This window comes from Mirounga leonina, unplaced genomic scaffold, assembly GCF_011800145.1.
Source record: "Mirounga leonina isolate KUSES-001 unplaced genomic scaffold, KU_Mleo_1.0 Mir_82, whole genome shotgun sequence".
Taxonomy (NCBI): Eukaryota; Metazoa; Chordata; class Mammalia; order Carnivora; family Phocidae; genus Mirounga; species Mirounga leonina.
In genome coordinates, this window is record NW_023270825.1 from 41,532,239 (window position 1) to 41,554,324 (window position 22,086).

The 22,086-nt window shown below is 37.7% G+C and overlaps 2 protein-coding genes across 5 annotated transcripts in view; one reads left to right on the plus strand and one right to left on the minus strand.

Annotated features, from left to right (window-relative positions):
• Nucleotides 1-13,044, minus strand: part of AP5M1 (adaptor related protein complex 5 subunit mu 1) — a 28,194-nt gene extending 15,150 nt beyond the window's left edge. Inside the window, exons 1-4 of one of the 3 annotated variants that reach the window (XM_034992706.1) lie at nucleotides 12,640-13,043; nucleotides 7,825-8,470; nucleotides 1,797-2,024; nucleotides 312-451 (exon numbers count right to left, since the gene is read on the minus strand). In XM_034992706.1, coding sequence (XP_034848597.1) covers nucleotides 312-451; nucleotides 1,797-2,024; nucleotides 7,825-8,470; nucleotides 12,640-12,713 — 1,088 coding nt within the window. In that variant the 5' untranslated portion in view covers nucleotides 12,714-13,043. Of the gene's footprint in view, nucleotides 1-311; nucleotides 452-1,796; nucleotides 2,025-7,824; nucleotides 8,471-12,639 lie in introns of all 3 variants that reach the window. The other 2 variants (XM_034992707.1, XM_034992708.1) reach the window with 2 other exon arrangements.
• Nucleotides 13,045-13,173: 129 nt separating this feature from the next.
• Nucleotides 13,174-22,086, plus strand: part of EXOC5 (exocyst complex component 5) — a 56,974-nt gene continuing 48,061 nt past the window's right edge. Inside the window, exon 1 of one of the 2 annotated variants that reach the window (XM_034992705.1) lies at nucleotides 13,174-13,415. In XM_034992705.1, the coding sequence (XP_034848596.1) occupies nucleotides 13,389-13,415 (27 nt within the window). In that variant the 5' untranslated portion in view covers nucleotides 13,174-13,388. The remainder of the gene's footprint in view (nucleotides 13,416-22,086) is intronic. The other variant, XM_034992704.1, reaches the window with a different exon arrangement.

Sequence of the window (22,086 nt, forward strand, 5' to 3'; positions counted from 1 at the left end):
ATTGACATATAATGTATTATTGGTTTCAGGTACAGGTCTGTGTTTCATCAGTCTTATATAATACCCAGTGCTCATTACATCACATGCCTTCTTGTATTGACTAGTAAGTTTAACTAGAGAAATGAAGACACATTTAAAGGTAAAGAGATTATTTTTATGACTGAATTTTGGTTCAGAATCAGCATTCATTTGAATAAAGTTTTTAGATCTTAAAGATAAGGTAAAAAAACAAAGATAAATAATTTACTATAGGGCAATGGGAATGTACTAAGAAAGGCAGAAATCATGGTACCAGGTTGTTTTATTCTTACCTATTATAAAAAGGTATACGAGCTTCACAGAATTCAAAATTATTTTTCACACTTTCATGAAGTTTTAAGTTAACTGTTATTTTTACTTGTATTTCTTCCTCTTTCATTTGATAAAAACCCAAAATTGGTGGGACTGGGACCTGGAAACAAACATAAACAAATTTTTGTATAATTCTCAGGTTAATGGGTCTAAAATACCAATGATGATTGAGAAAAGGGCCTGTAGTAATGTAGTTATTATGTGTAGATTACTCTACACTGTTTTGATAATAGATGAGGGAGCCATTATCGTTCTAAAGGCAGGGATTTTTCCTTCTCTGTTTCCAGAGATAAGAAAGGTGCCTTACAAAGGTTTGCAATACATTGTTTTTCCTTGCTTGCTCATCCAGGTTCCCCTCCTCCAGGTTCTCTATGACCTGCAACATAAGATGTGCACTAGACATAATGTTCACTGATGCCCTGCTCACAGTTCCCTATGTGTATTTTGTGACTCCCCCACCCCCAGCTCAGCAGTAGCTTACTCAACTGGTTATCAGTAACTGATTGAAGGAGAAACTATCTGTAGGCTGAAGTAAGCCAATCACTCTTTCTGGTATATTTGAAGTAATAAATAGACTCTATGTAGCATAAGGTTTTAGAGTTATAGGTCATGTGGAAGCAGAGAAAACCAGCTGGAAGAGAAAACTGAGAGATGAGACAGACAGTATAGACACTTAGTACAGGGTGATTTTAATTTTGATTTTCTGGTTCTATTCCCAGTACAGGCTGGGTCTACTTTTTATCCTTGAATGACGCTCAGATTGCCTCTTATATTATCAAAATAAATTCCCTTTATGTAAGGTAGCTTGAGTAGGTTTTCTAAACTATTGATTCATAATTAGGACAAAAGACAAATGGTATAGTAAAAAGGAAGTTGGGTTTTGGAGTGTGGAAAATCTGGGTTCAATCCAGACTCTGTTACTTATTAGTTATAAGGCCTTAGGCATGTCATTTAACTTCTCTGAGACTCTCCTTATCTGTAGAATGGGGCCAGTAATACCTATATTAAGGGTTTTAAAAGTACTGGAGAAAAAACATGTAAAGTGCCTAGGACAATGTCTGACAAAACAGTTATTTAACAGACAGTATCTATAAATAATATTATGTATTTGTTACCCCAGTTGCCTGGGATTACAGGAATTTTATGTTATAATTCAAACCATGACTAAGTTATATCAGGATCTATCCTATGACCATGGAGTCCTTATTAAGGAACATTAAAAAAAAAAAAGATCCCATGACTTTGAAAACCATTCAGTGCTATTACAGACACCAGAGAGAAGAAGTATCTTATTCAAAGACCTGAATCTTCATCTTCATTCATCAATTACTATCTGGTTAATAATGAAAAGTTCTCATGTGGGCCAAAAGTATGAATGATTTGCTTACAACAGAATTCATAAATATGAAGATTAGCAAAGTCCCAACTTTTCCAAGGTTGTTTACCTGCGAAGTATAGTAGCATAAGTTGAATGACTCTAAAGGAGGAGTGAATGGAAATTTGTAAGGTCCACTAAATGCAGAATCATCCATTGCATCAATGCTACTAGAAGTCAGAATAGCAGAGTCAAGAGAAGTCACACAAGGATGAACTAGAATATCCTGAAGTGGAGACCCGTTGGTGGGGAGACTCAAGCTGATGGTAACATTTGGCATGATTCCTTCTAAGTCACACTGTAATGGAAACAGAAACAGATATTACCAAGATCTTAGAGGCATACATCTTCTGGGTGAGGCTTTTCTAAATTTATCTGAGTCATTTCCCGTAACTTAACTCATTTTTATTTCAAGGTATTATTCTTGCTTTCTGTGTTCGGGTTAGTGGTTCTGTTATACTCTCAGATACCAAGCAGGAACTAGGAGAGACTTCTTAGAGCCCTCTGCTTACATCTAAACCCTTAAAAAGCTATTTTAAGTCCACTGACATCTCTCCATTCCTATTGCAAACACACTGGTACAGGCCCCTACAATTTTTATCACAGCCCTCTAAATGCATCTAGATTCGCCTTCCTCTAATCAATCCATCTTCTGGAACCAACAGAATTCTAAATATATGGTATCCATGCTCAAGATCTTTCAATAGTTTCCCCTCAGTTTTGCATGACTTTTAAGCCTTTCATTGTTTGGCTCCCATCTACCTCTTTAATCATTTTCTACCCTGCAACTGGGAAGCCAGTATTCTTGGAAGGTTATGGAAGCTGGATATGACAGCTTCACAGACCTCTCAGCTCCTGCTTTAAGGATGTGGTGGCCAGATGCAGCACTTTTCAGAACTTTCCATGAATTTCTGCTTTGAGGCTGTAACAGATAGACATGGTGGCATCTCAGACTTATCTGTGAATTCTGGCTTCTCCAGACTAAAGTCATTAGTGACTGTTTCTGGAAGGCTGCAGCCAGAAGATCAGAATTTTTATTCTCTCAACTCCTCTTACACCTGGTATGAGCTTCACAGAATTCAAAATTATTTTTCACACTTTCATAAAGTTTTAAATTAACTGTTATTTTTAGTAAGCCCTAAATCCTATATTAAATACCTTTACTCCCAAAACCCTTGTAATGGCTCTTTTTCTGACCTAACCAGAATGATATACCTTACTTGTGTGTTCATGGTAAAAAGGCTCTTCCTTTCTACCTCAACTCTAACTTGACATTTACCTCTATTAAAGCACCCAATTAAAACTAGCCAATTGGGCCATAGAAGGCTTATTGATGTGTTTTGTTTGGTAGATCTGAATTTTTTTTTTTTTGGAATTTTTTTTTTTAAATTCTTATGTTAATCCCCATACATTACATCATTAGTTTTAGATGAAGTGTTCCATGATTCATTGTTTGTGCATAACACAAAATGCTCCATGCAGAATGTGCCCTCCTCAATACCCACCACCAGGCTAACCCATCCTCCCACCCCCCTCCCCTCTAAAACCCTCAGTTTGTTTTTCAGAGTCCATCGTCTCTCATGGTTCGTCTACCCCTCCGATTTCCCCCGCTTCATTCTTCCCCTCCCGCTACCTTCTTCTTCTTTTTTTTTTTTTTAACATATATTGCATTATTTGTTTCAGAGGTACAGATCTGAGATTCAACAGTCTTGCACAATTCACAGCGCTTACCAGAGCACATACCCTCCCCAGTGTCTATCACCCAGTCACCCCATCCCTCCCACCCCACCCCCCACTCCAGCAACCCTGTTTGTTTCCTGCAATTAAGAATTCCTCATATCAGTGAGATCATATGATACATGTCTTTCTCTGTTTGACTTATTTCACTCAACATAATACCCTCCAGTTCCATCCACGTCGTTGCAAATGGCAAGATCTCATTCCTTTTGATGGCTGCATAACATTCCATTGTATATATATATACCACATCTTCTTTATCCATTCATCTGTCGATGGACATCTTGGCTCTTTCCACAGTTTGGCTATTGTGGACATTGCTGCTATAAACATCGGGGTGCATGTACCCTTTCGGATCCCTACTTTTGTATCTTTGGGGTAAATACCCAGTAGTGCAATTGCTGGATCATATGGTAGCTCTATTTTCAACTTTTTGAGGAACCTCCATACTGTTTTCCAGAGTGGCTGCACCAGCTTGCATTCCCACCAACAGTGGAGGAGGGTTCCCCTTTCTCCGCATCCCCGCCAACATCTGTCGTTTCCTGACTTGTTAATTTTACCCTTTCTGACTGGTGTGAGGTGGTATCTCATTGAGGTTTTGATTTGGATTTCCCTGATGCCGAGCGATATTGAGCACTTTTTCATGTGTCTGTTGGCCATTTGGATGTCTTCTTTGGAAAAATGTCTGTTCATGTCTTCTGCCCATTTCTTGATTGGATTCTTTGTTCTTTGGGTGTTGAGTTTGATGAGTTCTTTATAGATTTTGGATACTAGCCCTTTATCTGATATGTCATTTGCAAATATCTTCTCCCATTCTGTCGGTTGTCTTTTGGTTTTGTTGACTGTTTCCTTTGCTTTGCAAAAGCTTTTTATCTTGATGAAGTCCCAATAGTTCATTTTTGCCCTTGCTTCCCTTGTCTTTGGCGATTTTTCTAGGAAGAAGTTGCTTCGGCTGAGGTCAAAGAGGTTGCTGCCTGTGTTCTCCTTTAGGATTTTGATGGACTCCTGTCTCACATTGAGGTCTTTCAACCATTTGGAGTCTATTTTTGTGTGTGGTGTAAGGAAATGGTCCAGTTTCATTCTTCTGCATGTGGCTATCCAATTTTCCCAACACCATTTTGAACAAATATTTTAAGAGTTAATAGAATTTAGCAGGTATAATGCTTAGCTGCAAATGCAAGCAGGTAGTTAGTTCTACTATCATATACATAGTCCGCATCATGCAATAACTGCTCACCCCCTATAGATATTTGTCTGTGCCCTGTTTGTTTCCCTCTTGAAGCTTTAAGTTCTTTGAGAGCAAGAACTGTTATATTTTTCTTTGTATTTCTAGTGCCTAGCACATTGCTATATACAAGAGACACTCAAAAAAATGTTTACTGAATGGGCATCTTTCTCTAACTGTGTACCCTACCTTTGTTTTCCATTCCAATGTGACATGATTCACTTTCTTATGTTTTATCTACTGCTTGACATATGTGTGAATTCAAGAATATATCTGCTATACAATGTAAACACTTAGCCGGCAGGCATTATGAACAGTACCAGGTAGTAGTACCTCATAAAGATTTTTTGGTAACAGTTACAATAATGTCTATCACATTTGAAAATAAAGATGTCCAATAACCTTACCACAAAACTTAAAAATACTTTAGTGTTTTGTATGGTGATTAACATACCATAATAAAATAAAATTTAAAAAAATTTTAAAAAGTAAATAAATTACTATGCAGTCATGAAAAAAAATATTTTAATGTTTTGAGTTTCAAACTCTGCGACTTCACTCTATATGTGAACTAGAAAGAACAAAAAAAAGTTGTTTTTTGACAGATATTTATGGAGATAATAAAATGAGCAAATATTAATAGCAAATACTATTATAATATTTAAATATTCAGTTTATGCTTATTAAATCAGTCTAAGATTCTTAGAGGGATCAGAAAATTGCAGCCATTACGGAAGCCACCAATGGATTATCTGCTACCTAGTGATTTAAAATACCAGATCATCAGTCATTTCCTATAGAATGAGGACAGTCATTCTAGATGAAACCTGGGTACTACCCTTTAAGCCAATCTGGCATATGTAAATCTCACTTTTAACTAGGTGAAGGGAAAACAGAAGGGACCTAGGAACTTACCTGATTTTAAAAATGAGAAAAGATTGTAAAAATTATGACTTTTCCAAAGACACCAAAGAATTAGTGGTGGAATGAGGACTAGAACTTCAGTCCACTGGCTTTTGGTTCACCAGGTTTTCTACTAGGACTAAGATTAAATGAAGATAATTATTTCCATTTATAATAGGCTTCATAATAAAACTTTAAATACTAACCTCCTGAAGAACTTTAAAAAAAATGTTTGGCTAACAGATGTACTATTTACATACAAGCTTAAAGAAACATTTAGTGCATGGATTATGGCACACCCCCATTCTTTTTATTTTTAGAAGAAAGTTTTTTAAAGAAGAAAGTTCTCCATCATGATAATTTGTATAGAAACCAATCCAAAATTCCCATAAGCAATAAACTAGGGTCAGTCAGCCTATCAATGAGCTGAGATATTTAAACACCATGATATTAATTAGTAGCAAATTTATATATAACATATTCCCTATTTATTGCCACAGAAGGGAAAAACAAAAATGGTGAATTTTCCTTTTATTTCACAGACTTATGAGAAAGAAGGGTTCAACTACTTTAAGATTTGTGAATGACATAATCCATGCACACCTCAATTTTAGAGCCATTTATAATAGTTTTTTGTTTTTTGGTTTTTTTTACTGGGGGTGGGGTGGACAGATGAGGGAGAGAGAGAATCTTAAACAGGCTCTATGCCCAGTGCAGAGCCTGACACAGGCCTCGGTCTCACAACCCTAAGATCACGACCTGAGCCAAAATCAAAAGTTGGATACTTAGCCACCTGAGCCACCGAGGCGCCCCATCATTTATAATAGTTATTTCTAATAAGTTAATAACTGGAATGTATTTTTGATCATGATAGAAGTGAGTTTAAAATAGACACATAAACTCTTAAGTTACTTTAAGGTTAAAAGGAAAAGAAAGACCCAATTTGTCTGCCAGGACTGTTCTAATTTTCTGTTCTTGAAATCTACTTTTATCTAGAGCATTTGTACATAGCCACTCAACATTTTTATTAAAAAGTTTATATTCATAAGTGCAGAGAATAAAGGATATCAGAAAAATAAGGACATATAAAAATATTATTGATATGTACTTGCAGAAATTATGGAAGGCTTTAATTTTTGATCATTATTCAAAATGGCACTCCTCACTACTAATTATATTGTTACTCCTATTGCCGTTTCCTATTTTCTATCCTGAAACCAGAGAACACTATATTAACCTACAAACTTTTTTAAATAATATAAGAGCCCTTCAAAATGGTTTTAGATATTAATTCAAAGATTTGTCAATTTCATCCTTTTAGAGGAAATGGAAAATATCAAATATGATGGTTTTAAAATATTTTCACAAATTCTTTTACTCTTTTCAAAAGGTGAAGCCTAATTCTAGTCCCCTTGAATGTGGAGTGGGCTTAGTGACCTGTTTCTAATGAACAAAAAGTGGTAAAAGTGATGTCATCTGTCCTCAGCTGAGGTAATAAAAAGAATAGCTTCTACCTGTGCCTTCTCTTTCTTTCTCTCTCATCATTTGATCCATAGGAAACCAGTCACCAAGTTGTGAGGATATTCTTAGACTACTGAGAAGTCCACATGGAAAAGAACTGAGCCCTCCCATCAGCAACCAGCACCAATTTGCTATCCATGTGAGTGAGCCACCTTCCAAGTAGATTTTCCAGCCCCAATCAAACCCTCAGGTAACTATAGTTCCAGCTGCTTTGACTGTGATCTCATGACTCCACACTAGAAGTTCCTAGCTAAGCTGTTCCTGAAGTCTTAACCCACAGAACAATGACGATAATAAATGTTTATTTTGGGGATAATGGAACAATTCAGTATGCAGCCATATATAACTAATACAATTCATAAGGGGCTCAGTCGGTTGGGCGTCTGCCTTTGGCTCAGGTCACGATCCTAGGGTCCTGAGATCCAGCCCCGCATCGGGCTCCCTGCTTATCGGGGAGTCCGCTTCTCCCTCTCCCTCTGCCTCTCCCTCCAGCTTGTGCACTCTCTCTCTTAAATAAATAAAATCTTTAAAAAAAATTCAATTCATAAGGAATACAAAAAGGTAATGTTGCAAAATTTCACACATTTAATGACTGCTGTTTATGATAAAAATCAAGAATGTCATATAACAATGTAAAATAAAGTTAGAAAATTTTACTTTTCTCCATAGGTGTTCAATGGTATGATAAAACAAGTATCAGAGAAAATCTCACCTTGCAAGTGACAGCTCCAACAACCTGCCACGTATCTGCTATATCCTGTTTATCATATTGCATGGATTTTACCTTTTCAGTGATAGAAATAGAAACTTGTGGTTTTCCTTTGTATGTTCCAACTTTCCAGGCCGGCTGTTTTTGTGGATGTGTCACAGAAGCAAAATTAATACTATCCAATGAATTCTGTAAGTTGGCATCTAACAAAGTTCCAAATGGACAAGCTTGTAGAAGCAAATCAGGCAGTTGGTTCAATTTTGTGTTTAACTCAGTTTCATTTTTTTGACCCAAGTGAAGAAAATCCTGTATCCCAAAAAGAAGTTCAAAACTTTGTGAAATTCCACTAATGCTAATTAATGGTGGACGAGGGGATAAAGTTTGTTCAACTAGTGGAACACAAGCATATATCATGTTATTCTTCAGAAAAGCAACAACTGGCCAGAGTTCTCCACCTCCTACTAGGAGTCCATAGACAGATGTTTTATTGATGTGTGAACAGCTATCACGACTTTCTACGAAGTCCTTATCATCATCCAATAATCTAAGTTCAAAAAACAGTGCTTTAAGAAAGGGACCATCTTCAGGAATAGGCACATAACTTGTTCCATTGAAGACTTTGGCTCGTTTTTCAACAGTTGGATACCGTCTGAATTATGGAAACAGAAATATTATAAATGGTTCTTCCAAGGAAAATAAAAGTAGAAAAATCCAAAAAACCCCCAAAACAAAAACAAACCCAAAACACAAGACTAACAATAACAACAAAACACACAATAATACATACACCCACAAAATCCACAACCAAAACAATGTATCACACGTTAAATTTCTACTGTAGTAACTAACTGTTGTATACTTGGTATATTATCTCAAATTATAATGTCATTATTTATTACTGAAAATAGATCAATTTAGTTAATTTTTTAAATAGGTAAAGTACATGGTTCTAATTCAAAATTCTAGTTTCTTGGTCACTCAGATTCCTGTTTGGTAGGCCAGGAATGTATACTTGGACACTTTTTAGGCATCTACTAAGGCCTTTTTTTTCTTTTCTGATTCCATCTTAGTAGAGCAGAATCAAAGAAGTGGTTCAATTTAACCTGCCATAATTTTGGATTCACTAGCTGAGATGATACAAATGTAAAAGGAATGTTCTATTCTACTCAGTTAATAGTGAATAACAAATACCCTGAGTCTTCTTGCCAACTCCTTAAAATGTAAGAATGCTTTAGTAATAAAAATGTTTATCTTTATGGCCCTGAAAGATATTATGAGGTAATAGAAATAAAATCTGAGTAAGATGCTTTTACTCATTTACAAAATGTTATGTCACATTTTCTTAGTTTAAAAAAAAGATGTACTTTCCCTATTCCTTTTCTCTCCACTCTAATGTCCAGAACAAAGTCATTTATTAGTATTAACTTCTGTGTAAGTCACCTAACTTCCCTAAGTCTATTTTCTTATTTGTACAATAAAGGAGTATCTAAATATATCAGCAATTCTCATCAAGAAGCAAAGACACACCTGGCCAAAATAATTTTTTTTCATTAATACCCCTAATAAGATATTGATGTTTACTAATAATTTTTAAAAAGAAAAATAGGAATGTATTCAAAGTTATCTCTATATTAGTTATCATTCACATTCTGATGTACTTTTTTGATTGAGAAAGGAAAAGATTTAGCTAGCCCTCCAGTAATGGCTTAGCAGCTGAATGCCATTTCTTTCTCTGGGTCTCAGGATAAGAACAGTTGAGAACTGTGAACTAAACTCCAGCCCAGTGTTTTACCCTTTGGTTATCTAGAGGATAATTAAAGTCCTTCTTAAGTGTAAGAATCTCAATATTGGATGTAAAGATAAGAAGTTAATCTGGGACTGTACACAATACCTTGTATGTGCTCAATAAATATTTTTATTGGATGACTCAACCTATCATTTTAGATTTATTCTAGACCTTTTCTAAAATAGCACTCAAACCTTGGCCCTACAATTATGGGGTACAATACCAAACTAAGCCATACTGAAGCTGATACTATTACTATATATCTGGACAGCAAACTTCTAAATCTGAATCTAAACCAAGTTTTGTTTTGGGAAAACATAATTACATACAGGAACGACCATCTGCTTTTAAAAATCTTAAATGATGGCCATTAACCTTTGGCATATATGTGGGTAATATGCCAGGGTATGTATGCTTAGCCCTTACACCAGGCCCAAGAGCTCAGAAAATGGAAAATAATAAAACTAATTTCTTTAATGATGCAAAATTAATAAGTGACAGATGAATTATTTGAACCCAACTTGCTGCCTCCACAGAGATGCTGAAAAACCCACCCAAACATATCTGAATTTTTCTTCTGAAATATCCTGAGTACAATGAGAAAAAAAAAAATCTGAAAGCAACAATGAGTTCTTCAAGGAACTTATTTTTATAAGCAGTAAAAAAAATCTTATCTCTGTAAGGTATTAAGATAAGTTACAAAGTCACAGATATAAATACAGTATGGTACTGGTCCAAGAATAGGCAAATAAAGTAATAGAACTGAAACAGACCAATATTTATAAGAGAAACATAATCAACTATCAATAGTCCCACAAATCAATGAAAAAAATATATATATATACCAAAAAAATACATTTAACATACAGGAAAACTGGCCCACACTATAGAGAAAAATATAATGGATTCCTCTATTAACATGACATCTGAAGATGGATTAAAGACCTAAACATGACAGATAAAATGATAAAGTTAAGAGACGATAATGTAAGAAGATGGCTTTGGAAAATAAGGGTAGAGTATGACCTCAACAAAACCCCCAAAGTACTACTCTGACTGTAATAAAATTAGTGGTTTGTTTAATCAAGTGATATATAAAGTTAAAAATGACAAAATGAGAGAAAATATCTGTAGTAACTAAAAATGACAAAGGCCTAGTATCGAGAATATACGATGAATACATAAGAATACACAATGAATTAATTTTCAGGAGAAAATTAACATGAAAACCAACAAACAGACAAATAGCAACTCTCAAAGATAAAATGGACAAGGATATGTACAAGCAATCCACAGAAAAGGAAATCCAAAGGGCTAAGAATCACTGCTACACAGAGAAATGCAAATGAAAATAAGATATCCTTTATAGCAATATTGACAAGAAGTAGAATAAATGTTAGGAAAGAATGGAGATACAGGAACATTTGCTCACTGCTGATGAGAAGAGTGAGACTGGAGAAAGTATTCTGAAGAGCTAATTATTTCACAATATTCAGTCAAAATCAGCATAGATAGGCCCTATGAGCCTTTTGAGGATATCTACTGCATCACCATTCTGATGGCTGAGTTGGAGGCAACCTGGGATTATCATCACTAGGGGAAGGGGACAGGCAAAACATAGAGGATGTAAACCATAGAGTACAAAAGAGCAATGGTTTAGATCTGCACTGTCCAAAACAGGAGCCACTAGCCACATGTGACTATTTAAACTTAAAATTAAACAAGACTGAGTTCCTCAGTTATAATAGTTACATTTCAAAAGCACAATAGCTACATGTGGTTAGTGGCACAATATTAAACAGCATAGATTTAGGACATTTCTCATGCCCATCACTGCAGAAAATTCTACTGGACAGCGCTGCTCTGGATGAACACAAAGTAACATGGATGTTTCTTAAAAATAGTGCTGAGAAGTCTGGCAAATATAAGAAAATGAAGTCTATAGCACACTTAATTGTGTAATTTGAAAAATGCACCAACAAACACAAAATAAAGGGATAGCAACAAACATGTAAGAGTTACCTGTGAGGAGGAGGAGAATGGCAGAAATAAAGATACTCAAAGGAATATATAAGTACTTTGGACCAACCAATGAGGCTCCTGAACCATATTAAATATTATTAAACTCCTTACTTAAGGTACAACAATAAAGCAAGCCAGGTATCCTGGGAGAAAATGGCAAACTTTAACTCTGATACCCTCAGTAACAAAAAATGTTTAGGTTGTGAAGAGGGAATTTTTCATATCCACATTGCCAACCACTTTCATTTAAAATCACACTCATCTTTATTTGTCTCAATCTCAATGCAGAGCTATGCTACCTCCCTACAGAGCTTTCCTCAGGGAAGAATAAATATGATGGCAAGAAAGAGCTGTCAATAGCCACCAAGAATAAAAGGTGATACAGATTACAGACTGCCACTTATATTTTACCATGAGTTATTGTATAATTCTCACCACAGAGCTATTTTGATAGAATGTGGCATATTCTAAAAGTGGAGCCAGATCAGCCTACACAATCTAAGAAAAAGTGAATATGATTTTATTTTTTGTACTTTTCCAATTTTCTTCAACAATGAGGAACTTTCAAGTAATCCACCTGAAAGTTTCTAAGAATGAAACATAATATGAAAATAACAGTCTTTTACTGCTCAGCGAAGATTTTCCTGAAGAATGAGCTAAAATGTCCTTGAATGATCTTTATTAACGAAAGTAGAAAAATCTGAAACATGTTCAGTGCTCAGTAAGTTTCCTTTCCTTTCCTTTGGTCATCTCCATCTCAATCCCAAGCAGGTGAAGTTAATTTTTATTACAGTAATACTAATATTGAAAAACACATAATAATATGTGCCAAACATCAACACATTTTATTCTCACAATACTATTAAGTAGTGGTGTTAAAATTTCCATTAAACAGATGAAACAGAAGTTAAGTAACTAGCCCAAGGCGGCGGACAAAGACACATCCCCAAACTACAGTACATTATCAATCCCTCCGATCCATCACCCCTGAGAATTCGAACTGCATTTACCTGGAGAATCTGACGGTGCCACAAAGTGGAGTTCCCGGCTCGTGGCTTAGGAGCCACACTGCCCGCTGGGCCATGACAAGCCACTAAAGCATCAACTCATCCCTAAGGTCGCCACGGAAAAAGGACGCAGACCGGCTTTCTCAGAGGGGCTCCTACCAGAAGATCCGAGGCTCACCCAACCTGAGCCACCTTCTGTCCCACCACAAACAGGTTGGGCTCAGCAGAGACGCTGGCTCCTTCAGGTGGCGTGACTAAAACGTCTGAGTCCCTCCTGTCAACACATGCCACAAAAGTTCTGTGAATCCTCATCTAGAATGCCGAGAAGCATTCCTCCCCAGGAACCCCAGTACTTTCTTCCTCTAAGGGCCACTTCCGGGACGGTGGCCCGCAAGGATCATGGTTCCTCGCTCGCCCCAGCGACGAGCCTCTCTGCGGTTCACCGGCTGCAGGCCTCCCTCTCCGGCCCCTCCCGACAGCCAACCCCGCGCGCGCAGCTCCACTTCCGGCGTACGAGGCGGTGACAATGGGAGCGGCGCGGGCGGCGCCGGGAGGCAGCTGACAGGCGTCTGCGGCTTCGCTTCATGGCCGCCCTCCCGCCCCGCTTGGGCTCTGTGGGGAGTGGGGGATCCCGCGGCGGCCCGGAGCCAGAGCTGGCGAGCCGAGCGGGGACCTGTGCGCGGCGCCGCTGAGGCGCAGCATGTGAAGAGGAGACGGCTTCCAGTGCGAGGCGAGCCTCTCAGCCGGCCGGGATGGCTACGACGGCCGAGCTCTTCGAGGTGAGTCCCGGCGGCTCTTCGGGGAGTGGCAGGCCCGGGGTGCGGACAGCGAGGTGGGCGGGCGGAGGAGCGGACGCAGCCGGGGGAGGAAAGGTGCGAGAGGCGAGGGGTGGGGTGGCGGCTCCGGTGGCGGCGCGGGCGGAGCGTGAAATGGGGGAGGGGTGGCTTGGGGATGCGGGCGGGGAGGTGAGCAGGGAAGGGAACCTGGAGTCCGAAAGGAGGAGGGTTGGTTTTGTCCGCAGGCTGGAGAGGAGCTTCGGAGGTTTAGGGGTTGGAAGATGTACTCGGGATGAGAAGTGGGGAAGGCTGACTCAGGGCGCGGAGAGAGGAGCCAGCAGCCTCAGGTTGGGCGAGCCCCGTCTTGTCGCTTGGATCCTCGAGTAATATTCTAAGGGGACCACCTGAGATTGGGACGACTGGGGGCTTCTTGCGGTTGAGTAATTAAAATTATTCCGTTAGTAAACGTTACAAGTGGCCAGTTTTCCTTTACATTCGTAAAGGCTGAAGTGGTTTTTTAGGACAATAACAGGCCTACTTAGCCCTTGAGACTGAAAGGGGAGGCGAAACTAGAAATTAACATTCACGTTCGGGTCTCAAGGAATTTAAATGTATTTTAAAACCACGTAAAGGCAAGCTAGAGAATCCTTAGCTCCTGAGACAGTGAGCGTTCAAACGTGTTTCCTGGAGCATTTTCACTCTAAAACTTAAAATTTAATTTAGTGAAATTCAGTGTAAGAAGAAGCTGTGATGTTTGAGATAAATAGAATAGGAAAATTCCAATTGGACCACCAAACAACGAAACCTATGAAGGATCTCTTTTTGTGAAACAAATGAAAACAGATGTAAAGAAAAAGGAAGCAAAGACCCTTTTTGTGTGTGCTTGTGTTTCAAATTGAATAACAAAAGTGTAAGTAATAATTGAGAAGACTGCAGTTGACATTAGAGAATTTCTCCGCGAGTGAAGATTTGATTCTTTTTCTGCTTAAGAGTCAGCAGTTTTTTTGGCTTAAAATTTGAATGCCACAGTTTTTACAACAATTGGGAACTTTTCATTTGTAACTGTTACTATATTTGGGGTTCCTGTCAGCTCTTGGATAGATAATGCTTTTTGTTGAGAGGAATAACATACACCATTGTTACAATAACTAATAATCAAATAGTAATTTGTGAGTGAAGGATTATAATTACAAGAAAGAATTTGGAAATATTAATTGTATGTTCTCAGATGTAAGTGTTGGGAGGTATATTGCATTAACTTCTCTAATTCCAAAATTGTGCCGTCTCTTTATTGATTGATGCAGGAGCAGGGAGATTGTTGAAAGCTTTTACTGCGTGTTTCTGGGCAAGATACTAAATAGTTCTGTCGTTCCTTGTTTTATCTTTCACATCTTATAAAGGTAGAAAACTTTATGAAGTTGAAATCTTTAATTTGCTAAATGAATACATGACCAGCCAACTATTAATAGAAAACTTACTATTTTCTTACATGGTTCATAAGGCATTAACCTGTGATTTAATGAATCCTGCTTGACATTCCCAGTTGTATCTAAGACCGTATTATGTCTATTTTTCTTTAAATGTTTGACCACATGAGTCCACCTAACTTAATTGAAAATATATTTGATTTCTGCCCCCCTTCCCCCCAGGGTAAAGGGGAGAGAAGGTAGATATATATACATGTATATATATCTATAGCTATATATTTATTTTCTTAGAAGTAAATATATATTTGCTTTCTAGGGTCATGCTATTTAGTAAAGTAGTTGAACCAAATTAGGGTTTAGTTTAGCTGAGTGACTTGTTATGCATAGCTAGTAATATTCACTTAACTGATCAGTGATGACAGAGACAGACCAGTCCTGTGGCCAGAGGGTTCATAGGGCAACCTTAAACATGCTTATGGATCTTAATTCATGTGACCTTCTCTTGTTGCTTCATCAAAATTAAAAGCCTGTTACGTTAAAAGTTATAATTAAATGTTAATAGTTACAATTAAGAAATGTATTTATCTTTTCAGCCCCCAGTGGACTCTATTCTTGGATAAGTTTTCATCCCTAAGTGAAAAGTTTGTCTTTGCCTTAGAGTGAGGAGGCAAACAAAAAACAAACCTCAGTCATCACTGCCATTTCCTGTTGCTACTACCATAGGATCTAGATTGTAGGACATATCAGGGAGTGTCTTTTTCTCTTCCCTTTCTTAGTCACAGCTGGAGAACTGTAGGAAACAGAGGTCAGGATGTAGTCAGGATATTTTGTTTTTATACATCCTGGTCTTAATGCACGATTAAGTTGAATTCTGCTTTCATTTCCACATTGAAAAAGAGGTTAAATCAATACAAAATTATGCTTTGAATCCATGAAATTTCATAAGTGTTAACTCTACTTCTTTTAAAATCTTATTGTTGATCCTATGAGACTTCCTTTTATAACATAAACACCCTCATACAACAAAATCAAACTCCAGGATATTTCTTCAGTTGGCAGAAATGCTTTAGTAATAGATGATTCAGTTACTTTAATAGTGTATAGCCTCGAAATTGACAAGAATACCTTCATAGTTTCAACCCTTGTTGACAAATTTTCTGAAAGATTCTATCTCCAGTGACTCTAAATGATTACCTCAGGATGGATGTTGTAAACAGGCATTCCTACGTGGTTTAGATTAGTTCCCTGCATATAAAAAGTGGCTGGGGTAGTAAATTCCTCTGTTGTCACAAGTATTCCTCTCTTCTCTTACTGCACTACTGAGGACATTGTACTCCTCTCTCACTTGCTATTTTTCTCTCCTGTCATTCTTGGAGTCTTCTTTTTGGGCAGGCTGCCTTTATGGTAGAGTTCTTTGTTAACCAGGGTCAATTACCCATTCATTCAACAAATATTTGTTGAATACCTATTAAGTTCAAGATAAGGTGCCAAGATTAATGAGGCTGCATGTCTCAAAGGCATGCCATAGAAATAGTAATACTATGAAATGTGCTGCAGAAAACCCAAAATGGTTTAGAGGCCAAGTAAGTTTTGGAAATGGGCATACTTTGTTTTGTTAGAAAGTTACAACATACCTTAGTATATTAAAGGTTCTGAGAAGTTTATTTCCCAAACTAGTTGACCATGAGACTGTTATATTTTCTACTGCTTGTTAATTTTGTGAATTCCAATGTACTTTGGACAATGTTGAGTTAATATAGAACCTGCCCTTATTAATGTGGGAAGAGAATAAAGATGTATAACTGTGTACACTTGAAATAAAGTTATAAATGGTGTCAAAGATAAAGTGCTATAGGAGTTGAGAGAATGGGAAGATTACCTCTAGAAGTGGGAAAGGAATAGGAAGGGGTATTTGAATGATATATTAAGGATCTGTTAGATTTGAGTTTGTGCAACTGGATGGAAGGGACTTTCTAATAAAGCAGACAATAAAATCCAAGACATAAAGGGAAGTAAGTGTAGATCCTTGAGGCAAGGGAAGAGTTCCACTTTGGCTGGAGTATAGCATGCATGAAGAAGAGGAATGGCATGTGAGGTAAATTGGAGTTTAATTGTGGAGGTCCTAAATGCCAGGATTAGGAACTTAAGTGTTTTCTTTCCTGTAAATGGAGGTGCCTTGATAATTGTATTTGAGGTCAGGTAATTTGACTATGGTAACAATGGTTGTTTGACCTCCAGATTAGAATTTAAATAGCCAAGAACACATTTTTGCACACAAATACATTTATGTTTCTTGGATTTTCAAACTAAGTTACAAAGTATTTAAACAGAGTTACTGAAAAAAGATCTCTCGTTCAATTAACTAGCTAAATATATAGTAATGAACATGAGATACAGAAATGTGGACCACCCCCTTTACCTTCTATTTGCTGAAATGCTGCTTCTTTTAGCCATATTAGCTGTTAGATAATTGTGTGTGGAACCTGGCTACCAATTAATTAATTATCGTGCATTTGAGAAAATGTGTTCATTCAGCAAACATTTATTGAGTACTAGGGCAGAAGTCATCTCAAGTACTGGAGTTAAAAGACAGTTTAAGTTAAACACCTAGTTGGCGGAGTGAAAGGAAAAAAACTCTTTCTCTCAGCACTACGACTAGTCTCAGTACTTCATTTCTGACACCAGATGTGTGGGGATTTTACCTACAACATTTCAGTTCAGTTTTCCAGCAGACACTGACTGGATGTTCTACAATTCATTTCAATTCTTACGCTGTCTACCTGGAGTTAGCATCAGATCCCACAAGTTGAGGGCTCAGTACCACAAGTATGCCCCCACTTCAGATACTAGTTGCAGTCCAGGTTGTCACCTGTGCTTCTGACAGACTAGCTAAAAATAAGAGTTCTCATGACCCCCTCCTCAGGTTTGATAATTTGCTCGAACAGCTAACAGAACTCAGGAAAACAATTTACCAACTAGATTACTGGTTTATTATAAAGGGATATGACTCAGGAACAACCAGATGGAAGAGATGCCTAGGGCAAGGTATGGGGGAAAGAGTGTAGTACTTTCAAGCCCTCCCTGGGTATACCACCCTTCCAGCACCTTGATGTATTCAGCAACCTGGAAGCTCTCTGGACCCCATACTTTAGGGATTTTTATGGAGGCTTCATCACATAGGAATAATCAGTTATTAACTTAGTTAACTCAGGAGTAGAGGGACTTCTAATCATGCTTGATCTTTCTGGTGACCAGCCCCATCCAGGAGCCCTGTTGCCTCAGTAGAATAAAAGACACTTCTGTCACCCAGGAAATTACAAGATTTAGGAGCTCCACATAAGATGTTCCTATCAGGGGTGCCTGGGTGGCTCAGTCGTTAAGCGTCTGCCTTCGGCTCAGGTCATAATCCCAGGGTCCTGGGATCGAGCCCCACATTGGGCTCCCTGCTCGGCGGAAAGCCTGCTTCTCCCTCTCCCACTCCCCCTGCCTGTGTTCCCTCTCTCGCTCTGTCTCTCTCTGTCAGATAAATAAATAAAATCTTAAAAAAAAAAAAAAAGATGTTCCTATCAACCACATCACTTAGGAAATTACAAGGGCTTTAGGAGCTCTGTGTCAGGAACCAGGGTCAAAGACCAAATATTAGAACAAAAGATGTGCCTAGCACATTTATCACTTAGGAAAAAACAAAGATCTTAGGAGCTGAGGACAAAGACTAGAATATATATTTCTTAAAATAAAATATACATTTCTTATTATGGTATCATAGGGAGACATATGTTAACAGATAATACAGTGTAGTACGAGTACAGAATCTCTTCCTGGGATAATGAGGAAAGGTTTCGTAAAGTAATGACATATGAATTGGATATTGATAGATTAGAAACTTTTCAAGCAGGAGAAGGGCATTCCAAGGCAGAGACAGAAGTGACTAATTTTTTTTTTTTTTAAGATTTTATTTATTTATCTGAGAGAGAGAGAATGAGAGAGAGAGCGAGCATGAGAGGGGGAAGTGTCAGAGGGAGAAGCAGACTCCCCGCTGAGTGGGGAGCCTGATGTGGGACTCGATCCCGGGACTCCAGGATCATGACCTGAGCCGAAGGCAGTCGCTTAACCAACTGAGCCACCCAGGCACCCCAGAAGTGACTAATTTTTAAGATGAGGTGTATTCGGGAAATACTGAGAAGAGATAGGGTCTGTGTATGCATGTTTTAGGCATGTGGAGTGGTGGTTCATAGAGCCCACAGAGGCAGTTTGGGGGAATCTTCGAGAGGGCTTTAAGGCTATGCTTATGGGAGCTGGTGTGACTTTTTTAGGGAGGAGTGGAGAGGCAGATAATTTTAACGTTACTGTGAAGAATGGCTTTCGATGGGGAAGAGATTGATAGTTGGGAATATAGAGGGTGTACCCTACCTGGCATAGTTCTTGTCATTTAGTAGGTAGTCCAGAATTGTCTGTTGATTGATTAATCTAGGCAGGTGAAATTCTGACCTAACTCAGTGGGGACAGAGAAGACAAGAAATTTGGTAAGACATTTTGAAGAAGAATCAAAAGAATTTGGTTACTGAGGAGTTAATTCCAAATTTTTGAAGTTGAGAAAGTAGGTAATTCATTAACTGTGATGGAGAAAATAGGAAGGACCCTTTCAGGGGGAAGGAATAATGTATTCATTTTTAAAAAACTATATTTTAAATTTTTAGTAAGACATCCTGGTGAAGAAGTCCAGAAGGCAGTGAGAAATATGAATTAGTAACTCAGAAAAAGACCCCACCTAGAGATACAGATTATCATGGGAATTGTTATCCATTATGGGTGGCAGTTTAGACCTAGGAATGGATGACATCTCTCAGCTTTGTCCCTTACTATTTTGTGATCTTTGACAAGTTACCTAATCTTCTCGTACCTCTTTTCTTATCTATAAAATGGGGATAGTAACAGTACCTACCTTAGAGGGTTATTTCAAAGATTATATGAGTTGATAAATTTAAACTGCTTGGAAGAATGCCATAGAAGAATAGTAGCTTTTTAAAATTAATATTGGTAAGGGGATTGAGAAGAGGACTAGATTGAGAATAGGTCAGGGAGAAAAAGCCTTCAAAGGAGCCTAGCAGGAAATAATCATAGAGGTAGGAGATTACAGTAGGAGAGAATTACAAAAAGGCGCTGTGGAAGGGTGTGTTTTTCAGGATGGCTACAGATCTGCTATCCTATAACGTGATGTTGACACTCCTCCCATAGAGAGATAGGGCCCATGCTCCCTTCTTGAATCTAGGCAGGCTTATAACTGTATCAGAAGTGTTGCTTATGTGATTTCCAAGGTTAGGTCATAAAAGGTGATATGCTTGACCTTCTTTTGATTCCCCCTCTTAGAGCCCAGCAACTGTGCTACATAGCCAATTGGGAGAATCCAGGCTTTCCGCTGACTGAACTCCCAGCCTATAGTCAACATAACTTGGTAGCTTGAAAGTAGGTCTTCTTGCCCCAGGTTGAACTGCTTCAGCAGATATGACATGGAACAGAGATGAGATTTCCCTGCTGAGCCCTGCCCAAATAGCAGATTTGTGAACAAAGTAATCATCATTCTTATTTTTAAGCCACTAATTTATTGGAGTGGTTATTATGTAGCAATAAATGATTGGAACAGGGGTTGATCAACTCCACACCAAGATTACCACTCTCATTAGAGTGGTAGAGGTAGAGGCAGATGCTTAAAGAGTAATGGGTTTACATTTAAGTATTTTGTAGTCTGAATTCTCTAGTCAAACCAACCTGGCATTTAACTTTTGAAATGAAAAAGTCTTTAAGTTGAGGATCATTTATTGACTGTGTGTGTATAATTAGTGTAAAATATTGAGTCCCTGGTGTGCTCAGGAGTTGAGTGGTGTACAGTTTAAAAGCTTATATATATACGATATTTTTAAAATGTGTGCTAACTTTTCTGATGCTATTTTCTTTCCTTGGAATTGAAATACGAAAACAGTAATAAAATATATATAAAATAGTAATAATGATGTAGTTAACTTTATCATATATATACATCTTTGCTTACTAAAGATATAATGAATCAAAAAAGTGAATGACTCCAGGGCGCCTGCGTAGCTCAGTGGATTGAGCGTCCAACTCTTGATTTCATCTCAGGAAATCAGGACTCCCTGTGCTTAGCAGGGAGTCTGCTTGGGATTCTTGCTCTCCCTCTCCCTTTGCCCCCCCCAACCCCCCACTTGTGCTCTCTTTCTAAATTGAATAAGTCGGTAATATTTTTTTTTTTAAAGTGAACGATTCCTTGGATCCATTTGCTTAATTTGATCCCAGAGGTATTTGTTAAGTGTGTGTAAATATATTTAATGTGTAAATTTGTAAATATATTTAATTTGATTTGAAATGCTAATGTAAGATTTTTTAGATACTTTAGGTGATAATTTTCCTGGTGTTTGTAGAATTTTAAAAGACACCATAATAGAGTGGGAAAATCTCTGGTTAGAATACTGGTTTAATACCTTGACAAGACTTAAATTTCATTGCTTCAGTTACTTAGGTATAAAAATGAGATGAAGGGACTAGGGTAAGATGATATTTAATGACTATTCTAGCTTTAAAAATTTTTTTAAAGATTTTATTTATTTTAGAGAGAGAGAGAAGAGAGAATGAGTGGGGGGCGGAACAGAAGGAGAGGGACAAGCAGGCTCCATGCTGAGCACAGAGTCGGAGGTGGGGCTTGATCCAAGACCCTGAGATCTATGACCTGAGCTGAAATCAAGAGTCAGACACTTTAAACTACTGAGCCACCCAGGCACCCCTCTAGCTTTGCAATTTTTAAACCTAATCCTGTGGTTCTTTTGAGACTGGTATAAAAAAAAATACTATAACATTCTGTTACCTTTTCTTTGGGGCATAGAAATCAAATATTACTTTTTTGTCAGAAGTGAGATATAGTCTATCCTGAAGAGAGATTTTGCATAAGAGAATCTAAAATATTTCATAAAATTTTAAAGTACCACCATTTGATCATCTTCAAAACAATTCTAATATGATTAATTGGCTAATTTTATCATAGTTTAAAGAGCTGGCATCTCCTTGAAGATCGAACGTTAAAATTGACTTTAAAAAAGTAAAACTATTCATCTCATAATGTTGCAGGTAGTTTTCAAACTTACTTTTGCAAAGTTTGCCTTAGTTGCTTTTAAGGGTCTTAATATGCTTTATCTTCCTACTTTTCCACTTTGCCAGCCTGACACAAAATGAAAGAGTTT